The 24,949-nt window shown below is 39.2% G+C and overlaps 1 protein-coding gene across 1 annotated transcript in view; it reads right to left on the bottom strand.

The window, feature by feature from the left end:
- KATNBL1 (katanin regulatory subunit B1 like 1) overlaps positions 1-24,949 on the bottom strand; it is an 82,169-nt gene that overhangs the window by 9,350 nt on the left and 47,870 nt on the right. Inside the window, exons 10-11 of the mRNA XM_042780897.1 lie at positions 17,118-17,224; positions 16,269-16,389 (exon numbers count right to left, since the gene is read on the bottom strand). Of these exons, the coding sequence (XP_042636831.1) occupies positions 16,269-16,389; positions 17,118-17,224 (228 nt within the window). The remainder of the gene's footprint in view (positions 1-16,268; positions 16,390-17,117; positions 17,225-24,949) is intronic.

Below are 24,949 nucleotides of genomic sequence, written 5' to 3' on the forward strand. Positions count from 1 at the left end.
ACCAACAAAGAAAATTTCCTCCAATAGATAAACCTTTCCTTAAGTTGTATAATAACGGACTTATACAGTATTTGTCCTTTTGTGACTGACTTATTTCACTCAGCATAATGTCCTCCAAGTTCATCCACGTTATGCGGTGTTTTGCAGATTCTTCATCATTCTTTAGCGTTGCATAGTATTCCATTGTGTGTATGTACCATAGTTTGGTTATCCATTCCTCAGTTGATGGACAAGAAATTTATCTTATGAAAATGGCTCACACACTTATAGAAGCAGGCAAGTCCCAAGTTCTTGGATCAAATGTTAACCTGGAGGCTTTTTTTGACTCACAGAGCTGCAGGGGCTGACGAGCTCAAGGTTAGCAGGCAGTACACCAGCTGTTGACTCCAACGAATGATGAATCCAAGATCACCAGACCAAATGGTGGATTGTTCAGTCACAGTTGTAGGCAGCACAACAGGATCCCAATCCACAGAAGAGTGTCTCTTTTCCCAGGATGTCCATAAATATATTGGAAGCAGACCAACCACATCCCTAGGGAAACTCCCTTTCAATGGATTGGCTGCTCAAAACATATACATCCAGTCTCATCATGGGAATAATCCACATCACAACTGCTTAAACCACTCAGAAATGTGGTCCAGCCAAGGTGACACACAACCCAACTATCACACCTCTTTCCTGCCTTTGGGTGGGGCCTATCTTCCTCCCCTTACCTGGATCCTGCCGCTTTATCATTCCCAGCTTTCCCTCCTTCCTCTTCTGTGAGAGTCTTCCTCTTTTCAGCTAACCCTCTACCAAGCATGATGTCCTTCTTCAGGGACTGCTCCCTCCTGATAACATGTCCAAAGTATGATAGATGAAGTCTCACTATCCTGGCTTCTAAGGAGCATTCTGGCTGTACTTCTCCCAAGGCAGATTTGTTCATTTTTCTGGCAGTCCATGGTATATTCAGTATTCTTTGCCAACACCACAATTCAATAGCTTCAATTCTTCAGTCTTCCTTATTCATCATCCAGCTTTCACAGGCATATAAGGCAATTGAAAATACCATGGCTTGAGTCAGCCAGACCCCAGTTCTTAAAGTGACATCTTTGCTTTTAAACATTTTAAAGAGGTATTTTGCAGCAGATTTGCCCAATGCATTACGTCATTTGATTTCTTGGCTGCTGCTTCCATGGGCATTGACTGTGGATCCAGGTAAAATGAAATCCCTGACAACTTCAGTCACCTCTTCATTGAGTATAATGTTGCATATTGGTCCAGCTGTGAGGATGTTTGGTTTCTTTATGTTGAAGTGTAAACTATACTGAAATTTGTAGTCTTTGATTTTCATCAGTAAGGCTTCAAGTCTTCTTCACTTTCAGCAAGTAAGATTGTGTCACCTGCATATTATAGACTAGTAAGTCTTCCTCTAATCCTCATGTTGCATTCTTCTTCATACAGTCCAGCTTCTTGAATTATTAGCTCAGCATACAGATTGAGTAAGTATGTGGAGAGGATACAATCCTGACACACATCTTTCCTGATTTTAAACCACACAGTTTTTCCTTATTCTTTTTGAACAACTGCCTCTTGGTCTATGTATAGGTTCCTCATAAGCACAATTATCTGTTTTGGAAGTCCCATTCTTCACAATGTTATCCATTTATTATGATCCACACAGTCTAATGCCTTTGCATAGTCAATAAAACTCAAGATAAATATCTTCTTGGTATTCTCTGCTTTCAGCTAAGATTCATCTGACATCAGCAATGATATCCCCTGTTCCACATGATCTTCTGAATATGGCTTGAATTTCTGGCAATTCCCTGTTGACGTACTGCTGCAATTATTTTTGAATTATCTTTAGCAAAAGTTTATTTGCGTGTGATAGTAATGTACATATATATATATATATATATATATATATATATATATATATATATATATATATATATATATATATATATAAAACTTCCTCATTCTATTGGATCACCTCTCTTTGGAATGGGCACAAATATGGATCTCTTCCAGTTGACTGGCCCAGTAGCTGTCTTCCAAATGAGTGCTTTCAGAGTTACATTTATTGAAACATCTCTATTGGTATTCCGTCAATTCCTTGAGCCTTGTTTCTCACCAGTGTCTTTAGTACAGCTTGGTCTTCCTTCAATACCATTGGTTCTTGATCGTATGTTACCTCCTGAAATAATTGCATGCTGATCAATTATTTTTGGTACAAAAAAACCCACCAAATTCACTGCAGTTGAGTCCATTCCAACTCGTAGTGACCCCTTTGGGTTTCCAAGTGGCAAATTACAGAAGTAGATTGCCCTATCTTCCTTACACAGAGGGAGCTCTGGTGGCATAGTGCCTAAGGCAACTGACTGATAACCAGAAGGCTGGCTGTTCAAACCCACCAGCTACTCCTCAGAAGGAAGGGTGGGCAATCTACTTCCGTAATGATACTGCCTCGGAAACCCAAGAAGGGGTCGCTGTGAGTTGGATCTGACTCTATGGCAGTAAGTTTGGTGTTAGTTTTTTCCTTTCACAGAGGGGCTGGTCGGTTTGAACTGCCAACCTTCTGGTTAGCAGTCAAATGCCTTAGGCATCATGCCACCACAGCTCCTTCTTTTTGGTACAGTGACTGTATATTCTTTCCGTGCTCTTTTGATGCATTGTCCAATATCTTGCTCATAGAATCCTTCAGTATTATAACTTGAGGCTTGAAATTTTCCTTCATTTTTTTTAATTTAAGAAATGTCAAGTGTATTCTTCTCTTTTGGTTTCCTAACTCCAGGTATTTGCACATTGCATTGTACTACTTTACTTTGTGTTCTTGAGCCGCCCTTCAAAATCTTCTGTTCAGCTATTTTACTTCATCATTTCTTCCATACAACTTAGATACTTTATGTTCAAAATCAAATGTCAGACTCTCTTCTGACATCTATTTTGGTCTTTTCTTTCATTCCTGTCTTTTTAATGACGTTTTGCATTCTTCATGTATGAAGTCCTTGATGTCATCACACAACACATCTGTTCTTCAATCATTAATATTCAGTGTGTCAAATACATTGTTAGATGGTCTCTAAATTCAAGTGGAATATACTATTCAAGGTTGTATGTTGGCTCTCACCATCTTGTTTTAGTTTTCTTCAGCTTCTACTTGACCTTGCAGATGAGCAATTAATGGTTTGTTCCATTCTGCAGTCATCCCCTGACGTTTTTCTGATTGATGATAGTGAGCTGTTCCATCATCTCCTTCCACAGATTCCTGTGTATTCTATCTGGCATGTGCGTAGTTGCTGTTTATGTTATTGAGAAAAGGTATTTGCAATGAATAAATCACGAAGGATAAAAGCCTCAAAATAATTGTATTTTGGCTCATTATGTTCATTCCCCAGGAAATGCTGGCCTGATTCCTGAGACAAGTAGTAACTATACTAAGCAATGAAATAAAATATCACTTTTCTAAAATGATGCAAAATCTACAAACAGCTTCATTCCAAGTTTTCTGGCTTTCTTTCACATATTCTTAGTAACTCTGCTTTGCCAATATCTTAGATACATGTTCAGTTTAACCAATAGGTAATCAGTGTTGGTTCTTACCCCAAATAGGAGTTGAGAAATTGCTTTTTATGTAGGGCAAAGGGTGGGATTCGACCAGCAGCAAACAGCAACTGAGTTCTCTGTATCTCAATTTCTGCCTTTCTTCTTCCTTCCTGCAAGTTACTGTCACTCCAGAACCAAAGTATCTCATGATTTGAACCCTTCAAATGCTAGGCTTATACCTACAAAGACATTAGATGGAGAAGAGAAGCCTAATTAATGTTTTCAGGTATTGTGAAGTTCTGTTATCTCTGCTGTTTTCCAGGCACATCACAGGAATAGCATAGGTATTTGAATCCGAATGATACAAGAGTTATTTCATAATGTAGCCCTTCGATTCATACTCATGTCTTTTAAAAGATCCCTAATTGTACCCATTCCAAAGAAAGGTGATCCAACAGAATACGGAAATTATTGAAAAATATCACACACAAGTAAAATCTTGCTGAAGATAATTAAAAAACGGTTGCAGCAGAATGTTGATAGAGAACTTCCAGAAACGTAAGATGGATTCAGGAGACGACATAGAATGAGGGATGTCACTGCGTCAGACAGATCTTGGCTGAAAGCAAAGAATATCAGAGAGATGTTTACTTTTGTTTTATTGACTATGCAAAAGCATTCAACTGTGTGGATCATAACAAATTATGGATAACGTTGAAAAGAATTGGAATTCCACAACACTTAATTGTGCTCCTGAGGAAACTGTACATAGACCAGGAGGCTGCTGTTCAAACAGAACAAGAGGATTCTGCATGGTTTAAAATCAGGAAGGGAGTGGATCAGGGTTGTATCCTTTCACCATACTAATTGAGCCTGTATATTCAGCAAATAATACGAGAAGCTGGACTATATGAAGAAGAACGGGGCATCAGAATTTGAGGAAGACTCATTCATAACCTGCAATATGCAGATGACACAGCCTTCCTTGCTGAAATTGAAGATGACATGTAGCACTTACAATGAAGACTAAAGACTATACAGTCTGCAGTATGGATTATATCTCAACATTAGGAAAAAAAAATCCTCACAATTGGACCTATAAGGAGCATCATGATAAATGGAGAAAAGGTTGAAGTTGTCAAGATTTCATATTACTTGGTTTCACAATCAACACCAAAGGAAGCTGTTGCCAAGAAATCAGATGACGTATTGCACTGGGCAAATCTGTTGGAAAAGACCTCTTTAAAGTCCCGAAGAATAAAAATGTCTGTTTGAAGACTAAAGTGTGCCTAACCCAAACCATGGTTTTTCAACTGCCTCATGCATGTGAGAGCTGGACAGTGAATAAGGAAGACTAAAGAAGAGTTGATGCTTTTGAGTTGTGGTGTTGGCAAAGAATCCTCAAAGTACCATGGACTGTCAAAAGAATGAAAAAATCTGTCCTGGAAGAATTGCAGCTGGAATGCTCCTTGGAAGTCAGAATGGCCAGACTTCGTCTGACCTACTTTGGTCATGTTGTCAGAAAGTACCATTCCCTGGAGAAGAATATCATGCTTGGTAAAGTGGAGGGTCAGCAAAAAAGGGAAGGCTGTCAATGAGATGGAGTGAGACAGTGGCTGCAATGATGGGCTCAGGAATAGCAAGGATTGTGAGGCTGGTGCAGGACCAGGCAGGCAGTGTTTCGTTCTGTTGTACACAGGGTCACTACGAGTCTGAGCCAACTCAATGCCACCTAGCAACAGCAACGTAATTACAATGAAATATTTGAGAAAGAAGGAGCTCTGGTGGCATAGTGCCTAAGGCATTTGACTGCTAAGCAGAAGGCTGACAGTTCAAACCCAGCAGCCACTCCTCAGAAGGAAGAATAATAGGCAATCTATTTCTGTAGAGATACCACCTCAGAAACCCGAGGAGGGGTCGCTATGAGTAGCAACTGACTTGACAGCAATGAGTTTTGTTCTTTGTATTTGAGAGAGTTTTCGTTGGGCTTGCTCTTTTTGTCAAGCCAGATCCACTTTTTACCTTTCTCTAACCTGCTTTGAGCCCTGGAAGGCAGGACCTGTAAGAACTGCAAAATTTCCTTACCTTCTGACTTCCATTGTTCAGCCAGTGGGAGGTATCAATAGATTATTTCTTTCAATTACTCCTTTTTTAGCACTTCACTGGCTTCCTGCCAAGACCCTGACCCCTACAGATTTAATTATGCGAAATAGTGTGAAGTGATCTTCATAGGCCTTTCATTTTTCTTCTTCTGCCTTTTTTTGCTGCATGGCTCTTCTCCCTGTCATGGCCACAAGAGGGTGAAGCAGGATAGGAACAGAAAGAAAAGTCAAAATCCACACTAAGAATCTGTATAAATGTTGGATTACACCAACAGAGACTAACTGGGCTTTATAGACAGTAATTTATTTTCTTTTTAAGAAGTGTCCAATGCACTACAGAGCTCTTATTTCTTTATGTAATATTTTTATATTCAGGAAAAAAGCTATTTTAAAAAATAAAGGGAGAAGCTAACATTGCTGAAAATATATAATTAATTTGAATTGTTAAAATTTGAACCTGCTAAAAAAATTGTTGTCATCCCTACCTAGAAGTTTCATAATCAGTTTTAGTGGATGCATTGGGGACAGGTTAGTATGTTTTCCCCTCTAATTCTGTGTTCTGTCGGCATCTCTCAGTGTTGCAGTGTTTTTCAAAACTATTCTTCACACGTCAGCTACCTTTTTTAAAAAAAGTTATAAGGTATGATTACAAAGAAATAAGAACTGCATCTTTAACTACAGTTACATTTATGTCAGTAGATTTGCTTTTAAAAAACAGAAAGAGTAACACTAGCAGAATGCTTGGGAAACTTCAGCTAATCTAAACCCCAGAACCCAAACTGTTGCAAATGAGTCCATTCCGACTCATAGCAACCTTGTAGGACAGAGTAGAACTGCCTCAGGGGGTTTCCAAGGCTGGAATCTTTCTGAAAGCAGACTGCCACATCTTCTCCTGCAGAGTGGCTGGTGGATTCAGACTTCCAGCCTTTTGAGTAGCAGCTGAATGCTTAACCACCACACCACCAGGTCTCCTCAATCCTCAAACACCCTGCTATTTGCTTTAAATGATTTTGCCCTTTAAATTTTCAAATCTCATTTACTTCAAGTACATTAACCCATCTCACTCAATTAAATCAGAGCCAATTCCCATAATATTTAAAAATGCCTATCATCTGTTAAGGAGCTCTGGTAGCATAGTGCCTAAGACACTTGACTGCTCACCAGAAGGCTGGCGGTTCAAACCCACCAGCCACTCCTCGGAAGGAAGGTTGGGCAATCCTACTTCCGTAGTGATACTGCCTCGGAAACCCAAGGAGGGGTCGCTATGAGTCGGGACCGACTCGACAGCAAACAACAACAACAACATCATCTGTTAGGATTCTGGGTTTGGCTTTCTGAAGTTCCCTGTGACCTCCTATGAAATGAGATGTTCTCAGAGGGAAGCCCTAATTTGCCTCATTGTTGTGCCAAAATAAATTACAACTGAAAGAGTTCAGTTTCTCTATTTTACTCTAAATTCTCATCCCTCCCACCAAAATCTGTGAAAACTTATGTAAAACAAATTGGGGAAATGTGAATATATGCTAAACAACTTATTCATATGAAAGGTTAACAATCATCTCAGATATTAAGATATTATGAAAAATTCTAAACATCCCAGTGCACCCTAGCTAAACCACCTTGTAAATGCTAAAATATAGTTAGTACTGTATTTGAACAATAGTAGTAAGAACCCAAAAGTGTTAGGATGAAGGAGTTATGTTAGTTACACTACACTGTGAGTGTTAGGGTTCTTCTGGACTGGAGGACCCAGCTTTTCCCTGGCCTATGCCTGCAGTATGTTGTTGTTAGGTACTATCTAGTTACTTTCAACTCATAGCAACCCCATGTAACAAAGTAAAACTGCCTGATCAGGTTTTCTAGGCTGTATCTTTAGGCGCTCTGGCACTTGACTGCTAACGAGAAGCCTGGCAGTTCAAACCCACTAGCCACTCCTTGGAAGGAAGTTTGGGCAATCTATTTCCATAGTGATACCACTTCGGAAACCCAAAGAGGGTTGCTATGAGTCAGGTCCGACTGGAGGGCACATAACAACATCTTTAGGAGAGCAGATGAATAGGTCTTTCTCCCACGGAGCTCAGAAGCTTAGTGAGTTTGTACCACCAACCCTTTGGTTAGCAGCTGAACGCTTACATATGTCCAATGCACTTCAGAGCTCTAGGCTAAGGGATTGGCTCCAAGACAAGTCATGGAACTTTAAAAGTTCAATGGTTGAACTCCAGCTTCAAATAAGCCTCCCCCAAGCCTTACTCCTTCCCTCCTGTCTAGCTCCTGTGCTGTCTGCTAACAGAGGCCAACTCTTACAAACATTAACCTTCTATTTACATCTGTGCATTGATAAGGAGGAAGACTGGCTCTTCTTCACAACTTAATTTGAGTCTGTCTTTTTATGGGAGCTCTGGTAGTGTAGTGCCTAAGGCATGTGACTGCTATCCAGAAGGCTGGCGGTTCAAACCCACCAGCCACTTCCTTGGAAGGAAGATGGGGAATCTACTTCCGTAGTGATACTGCCTCAGAAACCCAAGAAGGGGTTGCTCTGAGCCAGATCCGACTCAACAGCAGTGAGTTTGGTTTCGGTTTTTGTCTTTTTATGAAAGATCTGGTGGTACAATAGTTAAAACATTTAGCTGTTAACCAAAAGGTCGGAGGTTGGAACTCACCAGCCACTCTGAAAGGTGAAGGGAGAAAGGAGTAGCAGTATGCTTCTGTCAAGATCTACAGCCTTGGAAACCTTATGAGACAGTTCTACCCTGTCTGATACCATCACTGAGTTAGAATCAACCCAGTGGCAGCAGGTTTAGTTTTGGGGGTCTTTTCAAGGTCATCGTTTTCACGATTGTTGGAAGATTCCTCCACTTCTTGTGGGATCTTATGGGAGTAGAGTTGTTGGCCAAGAATTTTTGGTTTTTAGGAGTCATATCACTTCTGTGCAAAAGAGATCTGGTGGTATAGTGGGTAAGACATCTGGCTGCTGATCAGAAGGTCAGTGGTTCAAGTCCACTAGCTGCTCCACAGGAGGATGATGAGGCAATTTATTTCCATTATAGGTCATAATTGATTTGATGGCAGTGACTTTATTTATTTATTATCATTTCTGTGCAGTGCTCCCAGCACAGGAAATGTATAATATTTTCAAGGCATAGATTCTTCTGAAAATGACAGTGCCTCTCAATTTTCACATGCATATGTATCAGTGGGATTTTAGAAAATTGTACATTCTGATTAGAAAAGTCTGGGGCAGGGCCTGAGATTCTGCATTTCTAACAAACGCTTCACAGTAGTGGCCCATGGACTACACTTTGAGTAGGAGGTGGAGAGAGCTGTGGTAATCAAACTATGGTCCTTTGTTCCTGAGTAGGTTTTGAGCATCAAGGCTAAAATAGTAAAATACACAAGTACTTTCTTTAGTCCTTATGATCACATATCTATCTATCTATCTATATCTCCAGGCTGACTTATTATTGTAAATCTACTATTATATTTCTGTATTATTTTTAAAGAAATTACAATTAAAACAATCTTTTGGGCCCCTAAAAATATCATGTGCCCTAGGCACTGTGCCTACTTTGCCTAATAGATATATTGGCCCTGGTTTACAGAAGACTCTAATTTAGGATTCCATGAGAAAGACTGGCAGCTTACAATAGTCGGCAGGGTGCCGACCTCTTACAATTAATGAGCAGAGGCAGATAGTCGGAATTCCTATGATTTTCAGACTGGAGGCTGACTGAAACACTGCACATCAGCAGTGTTGTCATGAGTTGGTCATGGTTCTCGATTGCTGCTATTCCTGCTTTTTAAATATAAGTCACTGTTGTGTGCTTTATTGTTTTGTTTGGATAGGCTTAACCCTAGAAAGTTTACTGATACAAAATGACATGTTTTTTCCAATAACTCCAAAAACCAGACTTTGAGACATGTATTATTATAGCCAGATATTATTCATTCCCTTCTTGCTAAAGCAGATATACATACATAATTTCCTCTTATAAAATAAATGAAAGTGATTCATATATTCCTTTCTCGTACTTTCTTTTATGTCTGAAGAATCAACTTGAATGTTAAAGATTTCATCAATGAAGGAGGATACATAGAACCAGATGTTAAAGAGGTAGTGGCAAAGATCTTGAACATGTTGGCTAAGAGTGGCAAAAAGAGATCAATAATTTCAGGAAAGAAGATCCATGGTAAACAGAAGTCTGGAAGCATCAGGGGAGACAGAGGAGTGTGCCGGTTTCTCATTCTGGAGCCAGAGAAAAGGGTACTGGGGGAAAAAACATTCTCCTGGATGCATGCCTGACTGTCACTATAAGTTGTAACTGAACTGCAAATTCTTTTTTTTTATACTAGTACAAAGTGTCAATTCTGTGATTAATGTATTAAAAGCTCTCATCCTGGCCTATCTGAATTGTCACAGTAACTAACATTTATGTTTTAGATTCAACTAAATTCTACATGTTGTTGTTGTTATGTGTCATAGAGTCGAGTCGGACGCGACTCATAGCGACCCCTCCTTGGGTTTCTGAGGCTGTATCACTACGGAAGTAGATTGCCCCATCTTCCTTCCGAGGAGTGGCTGGTGGGTTTGAACCGCCAGCCTTCTGGTTAGCAGTCAAATACATTAGGCACTATGCTACCAGAGCTCCCAAATTCTCCTACATAAACTATGTCATTTGAAACCAACATTCTTAAAGTCTTTACTTTCAACATGTACTAGCTGACAGCAAAGTTTAACATGTTGTTGTTGTTGTTATGTGCCGTCGAGTCGGATCTGACTCATAGCGACCCCTCCTTGGGTTTCCAAGGTAGTATCACTATGGAAGTAGATTGCCCCATCTTCCTTCCAAGGAGTGGCTGGTGGGTTTGAACCATCAGCCTTCTGGTTGGCAGTCAAGTGCCTTAGGCACTAAGCTACTAGAGCTCCTAAAGCATATTTTAAATTCTACAAAATTCTAAATTTTACTCCTAATTTCACCATCCTAATGGTATTTGACTGCTAACCAGAAGGCTGGCAGTTCAAACCCACCAGCCACTCCTTGGAAGGAAGGTTGAGCAATCTACTTCCGTAGCGATACTGCCCTGGAGACCCAAGGAGGGGCTGCTATGAGTAGGATCCAACTTCAGTGTGCTTGGTTTGAATATAGCAACTAACTTTCTTTGTGCTCTTTTCTAATCTGTAATCAAATGTACATAATTATTACATAGTTGAAACAACAAAGACGATTTTGTATTCTACTTTTTTCCTTTAGTAAGATAACACTTTTCCAAGTTTCTATGGTCTTCCTACTTACCATTTTAATGGCTGTAGAATTATTTTTTTATGTATGTTAATATTCCTTAGGTATTCAAGTATATTATTATCCATTAACCTGTTTTTGGTTGTTTTGTTTTCACTCACACTACTAAAATATTTTTTTTGGACTTTTTTGGAGGTTAAATTCTTAGGAATTAAATAAGTAGGTAGACATATATAAATATATTATAGAAGCTTAAAGCCGTAATTGGTGAGGAAGGGATGATAGATGTAGTTCAGTCCTGAAGAATTAGAAGCAACTATTTAACAACTATAAAAACAAGCCACAACATAATACATGTCAAAGGAATTGAAAAATTTTTTATTCCTGGAGTGATCCAAGAAAGCTTTATAGAGAAGGTAGGATTTAAAGCAGGCCTCAGAAGAGGAGAAGAATTCAGATAACCAATTATGATACAAGAACTAACTTGTCACCTCCATTCATGTGGATCCTCTTTTTTGAGTAGCTTAAAATGAAGTTGCCAGTGACAAGGAAGCTTCCATGCTGTTAGAGAGGCTTGTGGATACTATATCAAATCACCCTGAAACTTTGCTTAACTTTCCTGGCTTTGGGCACCATTTTGTCATATGAACATTTTGTTTTAATATTTATTTCCTTGGAATTAGACTTACTATTTCTCTGATTCACTCGGTGTTATGGATTGGATTGTGTCCTCCAAAAATATGTGTTGTAAATCCCAACCTCTATGCCTGTGGTTATAATCCCAGGGGGTTGTCTTTGTTAATGAGGTTGGTTGGGAATGAGTTGTCTGTGAATGAGGTCGAATTAGTGTAGGGTGTGTTTTGAGTCAACTCTTACAAAATATAAAAGGATCAGATTAAGCAAGCAGAGATGGGGGAAGATAGATGCCAAACCACATGGAGATCTCCAGGGAACCAAGAAACAGAAGTTGAAGAGACAAGGACCTTCACCTACAACAGACAGAGAGAGAAAGTCTTTCTCTAGAGCTGGCACCCTGAATTTGTACTTCTAGCCTCCTAAAATGTGAGAAAATAAATTTCTATTTGTTAAAGCCACCCATTTGTGGTATTTCTACCCTAGATAACTAAGACAAGTAGATTTGTAAGACATAACATCAGAAGCAAATGTGTAGAAGAGATAGTGACCATTTTGTTTTATAATTTGTCAATAATGTTAAACCCTTAAGTGAAAGTATCAGCTAGTATTGAAGTGACATAATATAGTGAAGGAAGAAAAATATCCACTCTTAGGAAAGACTAAAGGAATCTTAAAATTACATGATTTGTTTTTGGAAAGAGCTAATGATCTGTAACCTAGGTTTTGGACTGAGATGCAACTAAGAGCTCTCTCCTCATCTGCCAGGTCTCAGTCTGTGTGACCCCTTCAGAGAAGTCATCTGTGACCATCCAGTGTAAAGTGGTGTCCCCTGTTATTCTCAAACATAGCTCTTAGTTCTTCATTACATTAAAGCTGGATTTACAACAGAAAGCGCTGAAAACTATTCACCAGAAAAATGAAAGGGGAAAATGCTGGGTTGAGTATGGGGAGAGCAGGGATGAGCAAGAGAGAGCAGCACCATTCTGTGTGAGATAATGAGACTGGGGGTGTTACAGGGAGAAAGACTTAAGAGTTTTGCTGTGTATTATGAATGAATCCCCCTTTACAAATATTTGAAAAGAAGGTGTAATAAAGTTCTAAATTAATTTTGAATTATTCTTAGATCTCAGTTTGTTTTTTTTTTTGTGTTCACTTTTCCTAGGTAGCCAAGTTTTACTATGTTTACGTGCATATCTAAATTTGCAATTTTAATTATCTATAATTATCTTTCTTGCCTTCTAAAGTGTAAACTATATGAAGACAGAGTCATGCCTATTTTGTTTACCTTCTGACTTAGCCCTTGTGGCACAGTGGTTAAGCGCTCAGCTGCTAACCAGAAGGTCAGTGGTTCACATCCACCAGCCTCTCTATGGAAGAAAGATGTGGCAATCTCCTTCTGTAAAGATTTTCAGCTTTGGAAAGCCTATGGGGCAGTTCTGCTCTGTCCTTTAGGGTCACTTATGAGTCGGAACTGGCACGACAGCAATGGGTTTTTTTCCTCGTTTCCTAGTGCTGCTGTAATAGAAATTCCATAATTGGGTGGCTTTAAAGAACAGAAATTTGTTTTCATATAGTTCAGGCTAAGAGGCCAAATTCGAGATGTTGGTGCTACAAGCCCACTTGCTCTTTGTTGCTCTGGGGGAAGATCCATGTCTCTTCCAGCAATCCTCAGGTCCTTGGCAAACTTCATATGGCATGACATCTATCTCTCCAAACTTGTGCTTAGCTGTGTGTGTCTACGCTACTCCTTATAACTTAGAAGTGATTAGGTTTAGGAAACATCCTACTGACATTGTTAAATTACTATAACAAAGAAAATTCTATTCCCAACCAGAATTACATTCACAAGTATAAAAAACAAAGCACCAAACCAGTTACTGGTGACTGATGGTGACCTCTTGTGTTGCAGTGTAGAACTGTGCCCCATAGAGTCATCAAGGTGACCTTTCAGAAGCAGATTGCCAGGCCTTTGTACCAAGGCACCTCTGGATGGGTTCGAACTGCCAACCTCTTGGTTAGTAGTTGAATGCTTAACCATTCATGCTACCCAGGGACTCACTTCCACAGGCAAAGGTGCTAGGATTCCAACATATACTTTAGGGGACATAATTCAATCCATAACGTCCTGTATACCCAAAGATTAGCATAGTGCCTGGCACCTAGTAGACACTCAAATATCTGTTGAATAAATATATTGAGATAATGTATGTAAACATTTAGAGTGTTAAGAATAAAATAACTCTTAGTATCATGCTCTTATTCTAGAACAAGACCTCTAAAAGCTTCCATCTCAGCACTCATACTCCAAAGATAAAGCACCCACATATTTTTTATATGAATTGTAACCGTGAGTTGTTTTTGCTATAATTTTGCCTGATTTATTCAATTTCTTTAAGAATAAAGTTTAGTTCTATTTTGTTCCATTTTCTCAGAAATCTAAAGTCCAAAATACAAGAAGACATATACTAGTTAGGATATAATATTAATTTGGAAAGCATCACAGGAAGTTTTCTTGCTCCTGTGTAATGGGAAAGTACACAGAGAAAAGGTCTTTTTTCCCTCCTTTAATCACTACTTACCCTAACTGTCTTTCAGGCCGGCGATATAATTGGAATGGAGTAGGTGTGCGTGAGCCACTAGCATATCCACTGGTATCCCATGTTTTTCACAGTATGGGTTACTAGTTCTTTAGGCTCAGGACTAGGCTTGGGCTGGCCACACAGCCATCAAAATCCCTTTGTTAACATTAACGTCCACGGCAGCTGAACTACCAATTAGTGATATATTTGCATTTTTTTTTTTCCTTTGCCTACAGATCAAGCTCAGGTCTGTAGGAAAGGGTGGTGAAGAATCATATGTCCCTAAGAAGGCATGTTAAGAGCCAGAAGTTCTCAGGTGGTGAGGACACAAATGCTCTCTTTCTCTTCTTTAGCTTCAAAGAAGCAAATAAATCTCAGGAACCTGTTGTACAAGATATTTTTCAATTAGAAGAGACTTATTAACAACCACTTGGTGTTTAGAGGGTTTGACAAACTGAAAGATAAAGCAAACAACTTCTTAAACTTAAATCTAGTTACTATAGCTAACAAGTCACACTTCAGCTAATCAACCGCTGAGTCAATTCTGACTCATAGCAAACTCATGTGTGTCAGAGTACAACTGCACTCCATAAGGTTTCTAAGGCCATGACCTTTCAGAAGCAGATTGCCAGGGCTTTCTTCCAAGGCTCTTTTCAGTGAATTTAAACCACCAACCTTTCAGTTAGTAGTTGAGTGCTTAATCTTTTGTGCCACCCAATTGCCGTTGTTGTGTGCCATCAAGTTGATTCTGGCTCCTCATGACCCTATGTGGCAGAGTAGAACTGCCCCATAGGGTTTCCTAGGTTGCAATCTTCACAGCAGACCATGAGGTCTTTTCTCCCATGGAGCAGCTGGCGAGTTTGAACTGTCAACATTTTGGTTAGCAGGTGACCACTTAACCACTGTGTCACCAGTGAGTCCTTTATATTATGCTAATGATATTAATATAAATGCAGCACTGAGAATGCTTTGATAGAACATAAGATCACATTTCTTTTTCTGTCATTTAGGTCTCTAAGCACCCCATGACAAAACTCTGTATCATTACTAAAATTTATAAAGAAACCATATGAGTTACAGATTTGGTTTAAGTTCTATATTGTATGTACATCTGTACAGAAAATAGCTGTCAGCTGGCCTGATCATGGAACAAGCCCAGCTTACATCTAATAGTGAAGTATCCTGTAGACTTGCAGAAAAAAACAATCAGGGGGTCACTTTCTTGAAGTGACTTGTGTAAGAAGTTCCAATAAGGGGTGAGAACTAGGACCAGTGTATACCCAACCAAACCAAACTCACTGCAATTGAATCTATCGCAACTCATTGCCCAGTCTTCCTTCTGCGGTGTGGCTAGTGGGTTTGAACCACCAGCCTTCTGGTTGGCAGTCAAATGCCTTAGGCACTAAGCCAGCAATGTATGGTAGCTCTAAAGAAATATTTCACTTTAAAGAAGAGCTAAGTCTAACCAGAAGGCTGGCGGTTCAAACCCACCAGCCACTCCTCGGAAGGAAGAAGGGGCGATCTACTTCCATAGTGATACTGCCTCGGAAACCCAAGGAGGGGTCGCTATGAGTCGGGTCCGACTCGATGGCACATAACAGCAACAAACAAGTCAGGTATAGACTGTTCCCAGGCGGCATCCAGCTATCTAATAGGAAAAGGCTACTTAGCCACTTGGTGGAGATGTTGTAAAAGATAATTCAAGTAACATATGGCTTTAGCTATATGTGTTGGCTTTAATCTTAGGATTTTGGGATTCTTTATTTGGAAACTGAACAGTTGTTGTTTTAAACTGTTGAGATTTTATTAATAGTGATTAAAGAAAAAACAAGCATCATCTCTCAGCTGCCAAGTAAAAAACACTAAAACACACAGAGGGCTAGCTACCATCATTAATACATAATCTTTCAACAAGAAATAAAATGACAATCTGTTCCATTATGATAGATCATACCAGAAAGGTTGCCAATCTACAATCATGCTATATATTTAGACAGAAAAATGATTAAGAATTTAAGTTTTAATTCCAAACTTCCTATGAGGCCCTGAGTAACTCTACAAACCTAAGAATTATCATTCCTAAAACAAACCTACCATTCACAGAAAGGAGCTCTGCTGGCGTAGTGCCTAAGGCCTTTGATTCTCAAGCTTCTGTATGCATCAGAATCGCCTGGAAAGCTTACTAAACATCAGATGCCAGGCCCCACGCACGGAGATTCTGATTCAGTGGGTCTGGGGCGGGGCCCTCGGTATTCACGTGCTTACAAGCTCCCCAGGTGACTCTGACGTGTCCCAAGTTTGAAGCTATTAACGTATCTCATGGGAAAAGTATTTGCACTAAATAGCCTAGAAAAGCTCTTAGACAACAAATTATATCATAAATGCTGAGGTTTATTTCTAAGTATAGCTATTAATCATTAGCAACTTTCCAGAAGAAGAAATTATGTTCATAAAGCAGGATACTAACACATTTCTCTCCAGCTCTGACCCAACCCTTAAAACAGTGTATGGGTTAAAAGCACATGGGCAGGTTTTGGGGTCAAACTGAGGTTTGAATACTGATTTGCCATTTACTGACAGTGGAACCTTGGCTTCTCCTTGCGGAGCCTCATTTTCTCTGTGTGGACAAAACAGGGATTGGAGTATCTCACAGAAATGGTATTAAGTGTTAACTGAGATAATGTAAATACAGCACCTAATACAGCTTCAGGGATGTGGAAAGTACTCATTATTATGGTGACTAATCACAAGGTCACCATAATAATGAGTGCTTTCCACATCCCTGAAGCTGTAAGGTGGACTGTGGACTCAACGGCACAAAACAACAACAATCACAAGGTGATTTCAGGATGACCTTCTGATGAATGCAGGATTAGAAATAAACCAAAACTAAACCAAACTTGCCATTGTCATTGAGTTGACCCTGACTCATAGCAACGCCCACTGGGTTTCCAAGGCAGTAAATTTTATGGAAATAGGATCGATTTAATTGCTGTGACTGTGTATTAGTTTTACATGAGGGTAAAACATACCTGTGTTTCCATTATATGCACTACGATCCAATGTTTCATCCAAGGCTTTGGATGGTTCATTCTGGTTTGACCCCCTGCTAAGAACCTGCATTTCTAATCCAGATGCACTGAATAGGATCAACAGTTTAACAGATCCCCCAGGTGATTCGTATAGATCCCTAAGGGATCTCGCTCAGCTGTAGATTCTGCTTCAGTGTATCTGGGGTGGAAATGCAGATTCTCAGAGGGGGTGGGGTGGGGTGTCACACCAAATTTGAAGCCCTGGTTTGATCTATTTTAAAGTATTTTAATCTAGTCTCTTTCATTACTCATTTGTTTATGTCACTTAATCAGAAATAAACTCCTCTATCATCACATAGGGAGCTCTGGTAGCATAGTGGCTAAGGCACTTGACTGCTAACCATAAGGCTGACGGTTCAAACCTACCAGCCACTCCTCGGAAGGAAGGTTGGGCAATCCTACTTCCGTAGTGATACTGCCTTGGAAACCCAAGGAGGGGTCGCTATGAGTCAGGGCTGACTCGACGGCACATAACAACAACAACAACATCATCACATAGCCTAACCACTGCCACTGAGTTGATTCCGACTCATAGTGACCCTCACAGGGTTTCCAAGGCTGCAAAACTTTACTGAAGCAGCCTATCTCATCTTTCTCCAATGAAGCAGCTGGTGGATTTGAACTGACAACATTTTGTTTAGCAGCCTGATACCTTAACCACAGTGCCACAAGAGTTCCTTATCATCACATAGGGAGTTCATTTTTTGAAATGAAAAAAAAAAAAAAATTAATCACTCAAAAGAGCCACTTGTGCCATATTCTAAGCCACAAAGCAATCACAGCTATAGAAATCAAAGATGTGGGAGAATAATTTTATATCTCAGGCCTAAAGTTGTTTCTCAAACCAGAATACTTTTCTAAAATAAAACAAATTAGTCTTACAGTGGTGAAAGGTGTATGTCCTAATTCCAGACTAGAAAAGGGACAACAGGTACTAGTAAACCACATCAATCATAGTTTTTTTAGTTGGAGTGCTCAGATCCATTACACTAAAATGAACAATTTTTCAGATAAAGAATCTTCAGCAACTCTATGTCCAATACAGCAGTTTGATTCCTCTATTCCAGGCTTATCCAACTCTAGTTCTCAAAGGTCCCTAATCTTTTTCTATAAGAACTTTTCATTTCCTGGATGCTTGTTTCATGTGGGCACAGGACTGGGCAGTGTTTCATTCTGTGGTACACAGGGTCGCTATCAGTTGAGACTGACATAATGGGACCTAACAACAAGAAGGGGTGAAGAGTGAGGGCAGAAGGCCCAGAAGCTAACAGTGAAGTCTTTGAACGGAGGTGGGCAATGCTGACAGTAGTGTTGCTGAGTTCCCTACTCCCAACCCTGTCAAAGGACTAGGCAGAGGACCAAGCAATAATGTGGAGGCAACAGACTTCATGCCCCGTCTAGTGATAGAAATCCTAATGAACTAACTGCTGGAGGTCCCCTGAATTATATGAGAATTATCAGCACACATCTATCAAACAATAAAACTGTAAAGGGTGCTGTAATGTACACCTTTACTGAGCAAGCACATTACATTAATTCTGCAACAAAATATGCACTTTTACATGAATGATCTATGTGAAAGGCAGCAAATCCCAATAGTAATACCAGAGGGTCTGTGAAAGTGCTTGTTGACAGCATGACAGGGTCCTTTTACAGGAGGTCTATCACTGGGTGCATCTCGTCTTGGTAGAAAAACAGATGCTGGTTGGTGGCTGCTGTCAAGGATGAATGGCTAATGGGTACAGACACCTGTGTCTGGAATGAACATTCTGGTTTAGTCATAAATATCCAGCAGCTCTTGGTTCCTTTGTTTACTCATTTATTCAACAAATTTGTATTGAACACTTATTTAGGATGCACAGAGCTAGGGATACAATGGTCAATTAGACACTGCTCCTACCCAAGAGGTTAAAACAAAATAAAAAAACAGTCGCCACTGAATCAATTCTAACTCACGGCGACTCCATATGGAACTGCATTCCACTGGGTTTTCATGGTTGTAATCTTTCTGAACCAGATTGCAAAGGCTTTCTACCAATTTTTGGGTTAGTAACCCAGCAATCAACTATACCACTCAGGGACTCCTAAGAGGCTATTGACAAGTAAATAGGTAATATGCAGTATAGCCACTTATACTTACAAACTATGACAGAAGTACAAGGAAGGCTCAGAGCACAGAGGGGCACCTGACCAAAACAAAAATTGGAAGTGAAAAGCTTCAAAAACTTAAGGAAGAGTTAACTTAGAGGTGGAGTGGAAAACTGGAAGGAAAAACAAAGAGGGAGAGAGGAGTGTTCTTAGCAAAGGGAATAGCAAGTTTGAAAGCTTGCAATTGAAATTGCAGGGCGTCAGATGAAATGACAGAAAAGTGCATGGCACCTAGTGGTGTGTGTGTGTGTATAATGTTCAGATGAAATGAAGCTGGAGAGGAAAGCAAGGCCAAAAACACAAAGGGCCTAGGAAGGTGAAGAATGTGAACTTTATCCTGAGGCAATGAAACTACTGAAGTACTCTAAATTGGGAAATGTGATCTTGCTCATTAGAAAGATTCCTGTTTGTTACAAAGGATAACTCTAACTCTGCCTCATAGACAACCCGCCAAATGGGTTCATAAACTTTAATCATCTAAAATAGTAGCCTATAGAATTCCTAAAACCGTATTATGGTGCCAGAAAGTTCCCATCAGGTCATTATCAGCAGTGAATCAAATTAACTACATCTGAGCAGATTCCTAGCCAAGTTGAAAAAGGTTTTGTTTCTAGTAGTTGTTGGTGCTTCTACTCCTTATTTTTCTAAAGCCTAACTATTAACTGCAATTAACTATAAGATATGAAGAACACAGCAGTTTGGTTGATATCATAATTCCAATTAGAACAAAAAGGAATTCTACTCATACTAAGACGTTGTTTCTCTACTATTCATAAGGTTTTCACTGGCCAGTTCTTTGAGAAGTGAATGGCCTTTTCCTTCTTCCGAGTCTGCTTCAGTCTCAAAGCAAAGAACACCAGAAAGATGTTTACTTGTGCTTTTATTGACTATGCAAAAGCATTCAATTGTGTGGATCATAACAAATTATGGGTAACATTGAGAAGAATGGGAATTCCAGAACACTTAATTGTGCTCATGAGGAATTTGTACCTTGACCAGGAGGCTGTTGTTCGAACAGAACAAGGGGACACTGCATGGTTTAAAATCAAGAAGGGAGTGTGTCAGGGTTGTATCCTTTCACCATACTTATTCAATCTAGATGATGAACAAATAATCTGAGAAGCTGGAGTATATGAAGAAGAACGTGGCATCAGGATTGGAGGAAGACTCATCAACAACTTACATTATGTGGACGACACAATTTTTCTTGCTGAAAGTGAGAATGACTTGAAACACTTACTGATGAAGATTAAAGACTACAGTCTGCAGTATGGATTACATCTCAATATAAAGTAAACAAAAATCCCCAGAATGGGACCAATAAGCAGCATCATGATAAATGGAGAAAAGACTGAAGTGGTCAAAGATTTCGTATTACTTGGTTCTGCAATCAACACCAGTGGAAGCGGCAGTCAAGATATCAGATGTTGTATAGCATTGGGCAAATCTGTTGCAAAGGACCTCTTTCAAGTGCTGAAGAGCAAAGATGTTTCTTTGAAGATTAAGGTGCGCTTGACACACGCCATAGTATTTTTAATCACCTCATATGCATGTGAGAGGTGGACAATGAAAAAGGAAGACCGAGGAAGAGTCAATGCTTTTGAGTTGTGGTGTTGGCAAAGAATGCTGAAAGAAAGTACATGGACTGCTAAAAGAATTAATAAATCTGTCCTGGAAGAAGTGCAGCTGCAATGCTCCTTGGAAGCGAGAATGGCCAAACTTCGTCTCATCTACTTTGGTCATGTTGCCAGCAGCGACCATTCCCTGGAGAAGGATTCATGCTTGGCAAAGTGGAAGGACAACGAAAAACGGGAAGGCCCTCATTAAGATGGGTTGATACAATGGCTGCAATGATGGGCTCAGGTATAGTAAGGATCGTTGGGGCTGGCACAGGACTGTGCAGTGTTTTGTTCTGCTGTACATGAGGTTGCTGAGTTGGAGATGATTTGATGGCATCTAACAGTATCACCACCCCCCACAGTAAACTTCTAAAGTCTTTATATTAATAAATTTCATATCCACCCACTCTTCACTTATCAATATTGTTAGTTTTCAAAGACCAGGTCATCACGTGAAAATTGGTGTTATGAGAAAATGGAGGATCAGATCATTATGTAACTGCTCTATTACATCATTATGTAACATCAAACCACTGAGAATCATAGCCCAGCCAAGCATACACATAACCTTAAATGTCACAGCCAGCATTCTCGTCTCATACCTCAGCATTCATTACTGCCAAATGAATGTCAATGAGCAAAATAGTTAAGATTTTTTACAATTGCTGTAAATGCAAATGTTGGATAATGACATAGTTGGTAAGTTAGCAGAAGGGGTATGCTGTCTCCAGTGGCTAGTCTGAGAGTGGAGACCATATTTTCCCAGATTCCTCAGACTGAAGCAATCAATCCCAACTGTAACCCACAAAAATAAAAACACACACACTTGTCACATGCTTTACGCCATTTATTTCACTTTTTCCCCCAAGTACATCCTTATTGAGCTCACATTGCACACAGATACACAGCAGTGTTCTTCAGTGGTAAGGTTTTCAATCACCGTATTCATGGGCATAACAATTTCTTGGCAACAGCACACTTGAACATTTGATTAATTCAGGACTTCATACCTACCCAAACTTTTTGCTGAACCAGAAAGAACAGTTAAGTAGTAGGAACTTCTAAACAAATCAGTCAAAAAGGTTTCATCCTCAATTCCATTCTTCCAGATGGACAAAAGGGGGTTGCCAGGAGGACCTTAATTATGTTCATTTCATATGTTCTCTCCCCTTCCAAAACATGTCATTTAAAATATTTGAAGTTATAATTAATGTCCTTGAAAGGCAAGTGGCAGCTTCCTGGGCTTTTCATGGTGCTTGGTGGTACTCCCGTCCTAGGCTTCCATCCTCACTTCTCTGACAGAGACAGTCATGTGGTGATGCACACATGGGAAACCTAAGGATACAGGCTGGCAGAGGGCTGCCTTACTACAACATGAGAATGTCCTAGTCTTTTTATTCTGCTACCTCAGGGAAAGACACATGCTAAATTATTCCTTATGTCAAAACCTTAGTTCACAAATACACACGCGACTGCAGGCTTCCTTTAGAGTCCTGATGCCATTTCATATATATATATATATATATATATACACACACACACACACACACACACTTTGATTTTGTTCTAGTACTTAAACCAGGAAAGCCTGATTTGTAGCATTTTTCTATTTCCATGGTGTAAATACTACCATCATGACCAATTTCAACTAATGTGATGCACAATTGGTTCTCTGAAGCTGGTGAGAGCTCGTTCCAAAATACCACTGCCTATGACTGTAGTTGAGTCACACCAGAAAACTCTAGCCAGTTGAGTCCCCCCAGCTAAGGATCTTGTCATTGTGGAGTAGACAACTGTCCCTCCTGTGACCTGCCTAAATTGACTCCCAATATTGTGAGCATAATTAAATGCTGTTTTATGACAATTTTTTTAAAAAGGCTTTATTGAGATACAATTTACACACCATACACAATTTACCCATTTAAAATGTACCATTCAATGGCTTTAGGTATATTCACAGTTGTGCATCCATCACCACAATCACTCCCCTTAGCTTACCTCCCAATCCCTCCACACCGCAGCACTGAAAAAACTAAAAACAAACAAAAAAACTCACTGCTATTCAGTCGATTCCTATTCACAGCGACCCCCATTGGGTTTTCAAGGTGGTAAATCTTTACAGAAGTAGATTGCTTCATCTTCCTCGGTGGAGTGGCAGATGCTGGGTTTGAACTGCCAACCTTTTGGTTAGCAGTCAAATACCTTAGGCACTGCAAATTAATCTATTTTCTGTCTCTACAGATTTGCCCATCCTGGACATTTTATATGAATAGAATCATAAAACATGGTCTTTTGTAACTGAGTTCTTTCAGCTAGCCTAATGTTTTCAAGGTTTATTCATATTGTAACATGTATCAAGACTTCATTTATTTTTATTGCTGGGCAATAATAGATTGTATGGCTATACTACATTTTATCTATCCATTCATTAGCTGATAAACATTTAGGTTGTTTCCACTTTTTAGCTATTATGAATAACGCTATTATAGAACATCTGTACATAAGTTTTGTGTAGACATGTTTTCATTTACTGTGGGTATATACCTAGGTGTAGAATTTCTGTTATTTAAGGTGACCTAGTTACAAATGATTGACATTTTCTGTATTATTCTTCTTACAGATTTCTGCTTTATGGTTCTATTTGCATAATGAATATTTTCCACATATATAAAGAATGACCAATGTGGTAAGTTATCTAATAAACTCTGGTAGAAAGAAACTACATAAAATAGCAACATACTTGTTTCTTTTAACATTGGCAGACACAGGCTTATTAGGATTATTTTAGCTTCAATTTTCTCAACAATTTTATCTTTATTAGGGTATTGGTGGATTATAATTCACCCTCAGATTAGACCTGATCACACTAAAGCCCTACTAATGCCTCTGCAGTCAAGAAAAATATTAGTGGAAATGTCTTTGGTTTCTTGCTGTATTTGTCAAAATAGATTTTAAATGTAATTTTTTACTTTCCTGTCCCACCTATAAAAACACCATGGAATGAATTTAGGTGGTGCCATAGTGGCAAAGATACATGACATATTTATATAACAGACATGAACAAATAAGGTGTACTTTACATTTTATAGGGAAATGGTTGCTGTTAAGAACACCCAAAGCTTAGTAGAAAGTATCCAAAACACCCATAGATTTAGTATGTACCATAAAAAGGAATAAAAAGAAAGATACTCATATCATGAGATAATAAAACAGATCTGAAGAATCACAGCATTCTTATGTAGGGGAAGGTTGATAGTTAAAGCTCTGACTTATTCAAGTTGTCTTGGGGTAGATAGGTGAATGGAAATCAAGATTTGAATGTATGAGTCCAAAGTGTGCTTGTGGGACATGATAACATTTCTGCTAGTATTTCATACAAATACTGTCTGTAAGTTTTAAGAGTGCTGAATAGGTCAAAAACTGAAGCAAGTGACTCAGCAAGTCCTTGCGAAGGCAATGCATTTTATGAATACTCTTTCAAATAAAGTGTTCCAGAGTTTCTATAAAAACAGAAATTTAAAATTTATGCTCAATGAGCTGTTGTATATTTATTGAGATTTTTAAGTATTTTATTTATTTATTTTAACTAAAAATAAATAAATAAAAAATAAGGACAGGTCAGGCTATAGTGAAGAACAAAGCTTCATAAGGATTCAACTTAACAATTGTGCCTAGCCTTCAATAACACAAAATAGGGGTTCAGTTAATATATAATTATCTAAATCTGCCTTTCCTGCCCAATTATGACACAGCTTTATCAACATAGTCTTCTGCTGTGGTGCAAAGCAGAAGCTGCACAGTATAGTGAGGATTTATCATCATGGGCCAGGTGACGATGATCTTTTAGAGGGTTCAGCTGAAGTCAGACTCATTTCTCATAATCCAAGTATATAAAACCTACTTCACTTACAGAAGAGAAGCCAGATGATTGGGACCTTCTAAAGATTAAATTTTTATGTGTTTCCAAAGACTTCTCCAAAAGAGTCAAAAGAGAACCTACAGATT

The sequence above is a fragment of the Orycteropus afer genome, unplaced genomic scaffold (assembly GCF_000298275.1).
Source record: "Orycteropus afer afer isolate SDZICR_OR568_19922 unplaced genomic scaffold, OryAfe1.0 scaffold00068, whole genome shotgun sequence".
Taxonomy (NCBI): domain Eukaryota; kingdom Metazoa; phylum Chordata; class Mammalia; order Tubulidentata; family Orycteropodidae; genus Orycteropus; species Orycteropus afer.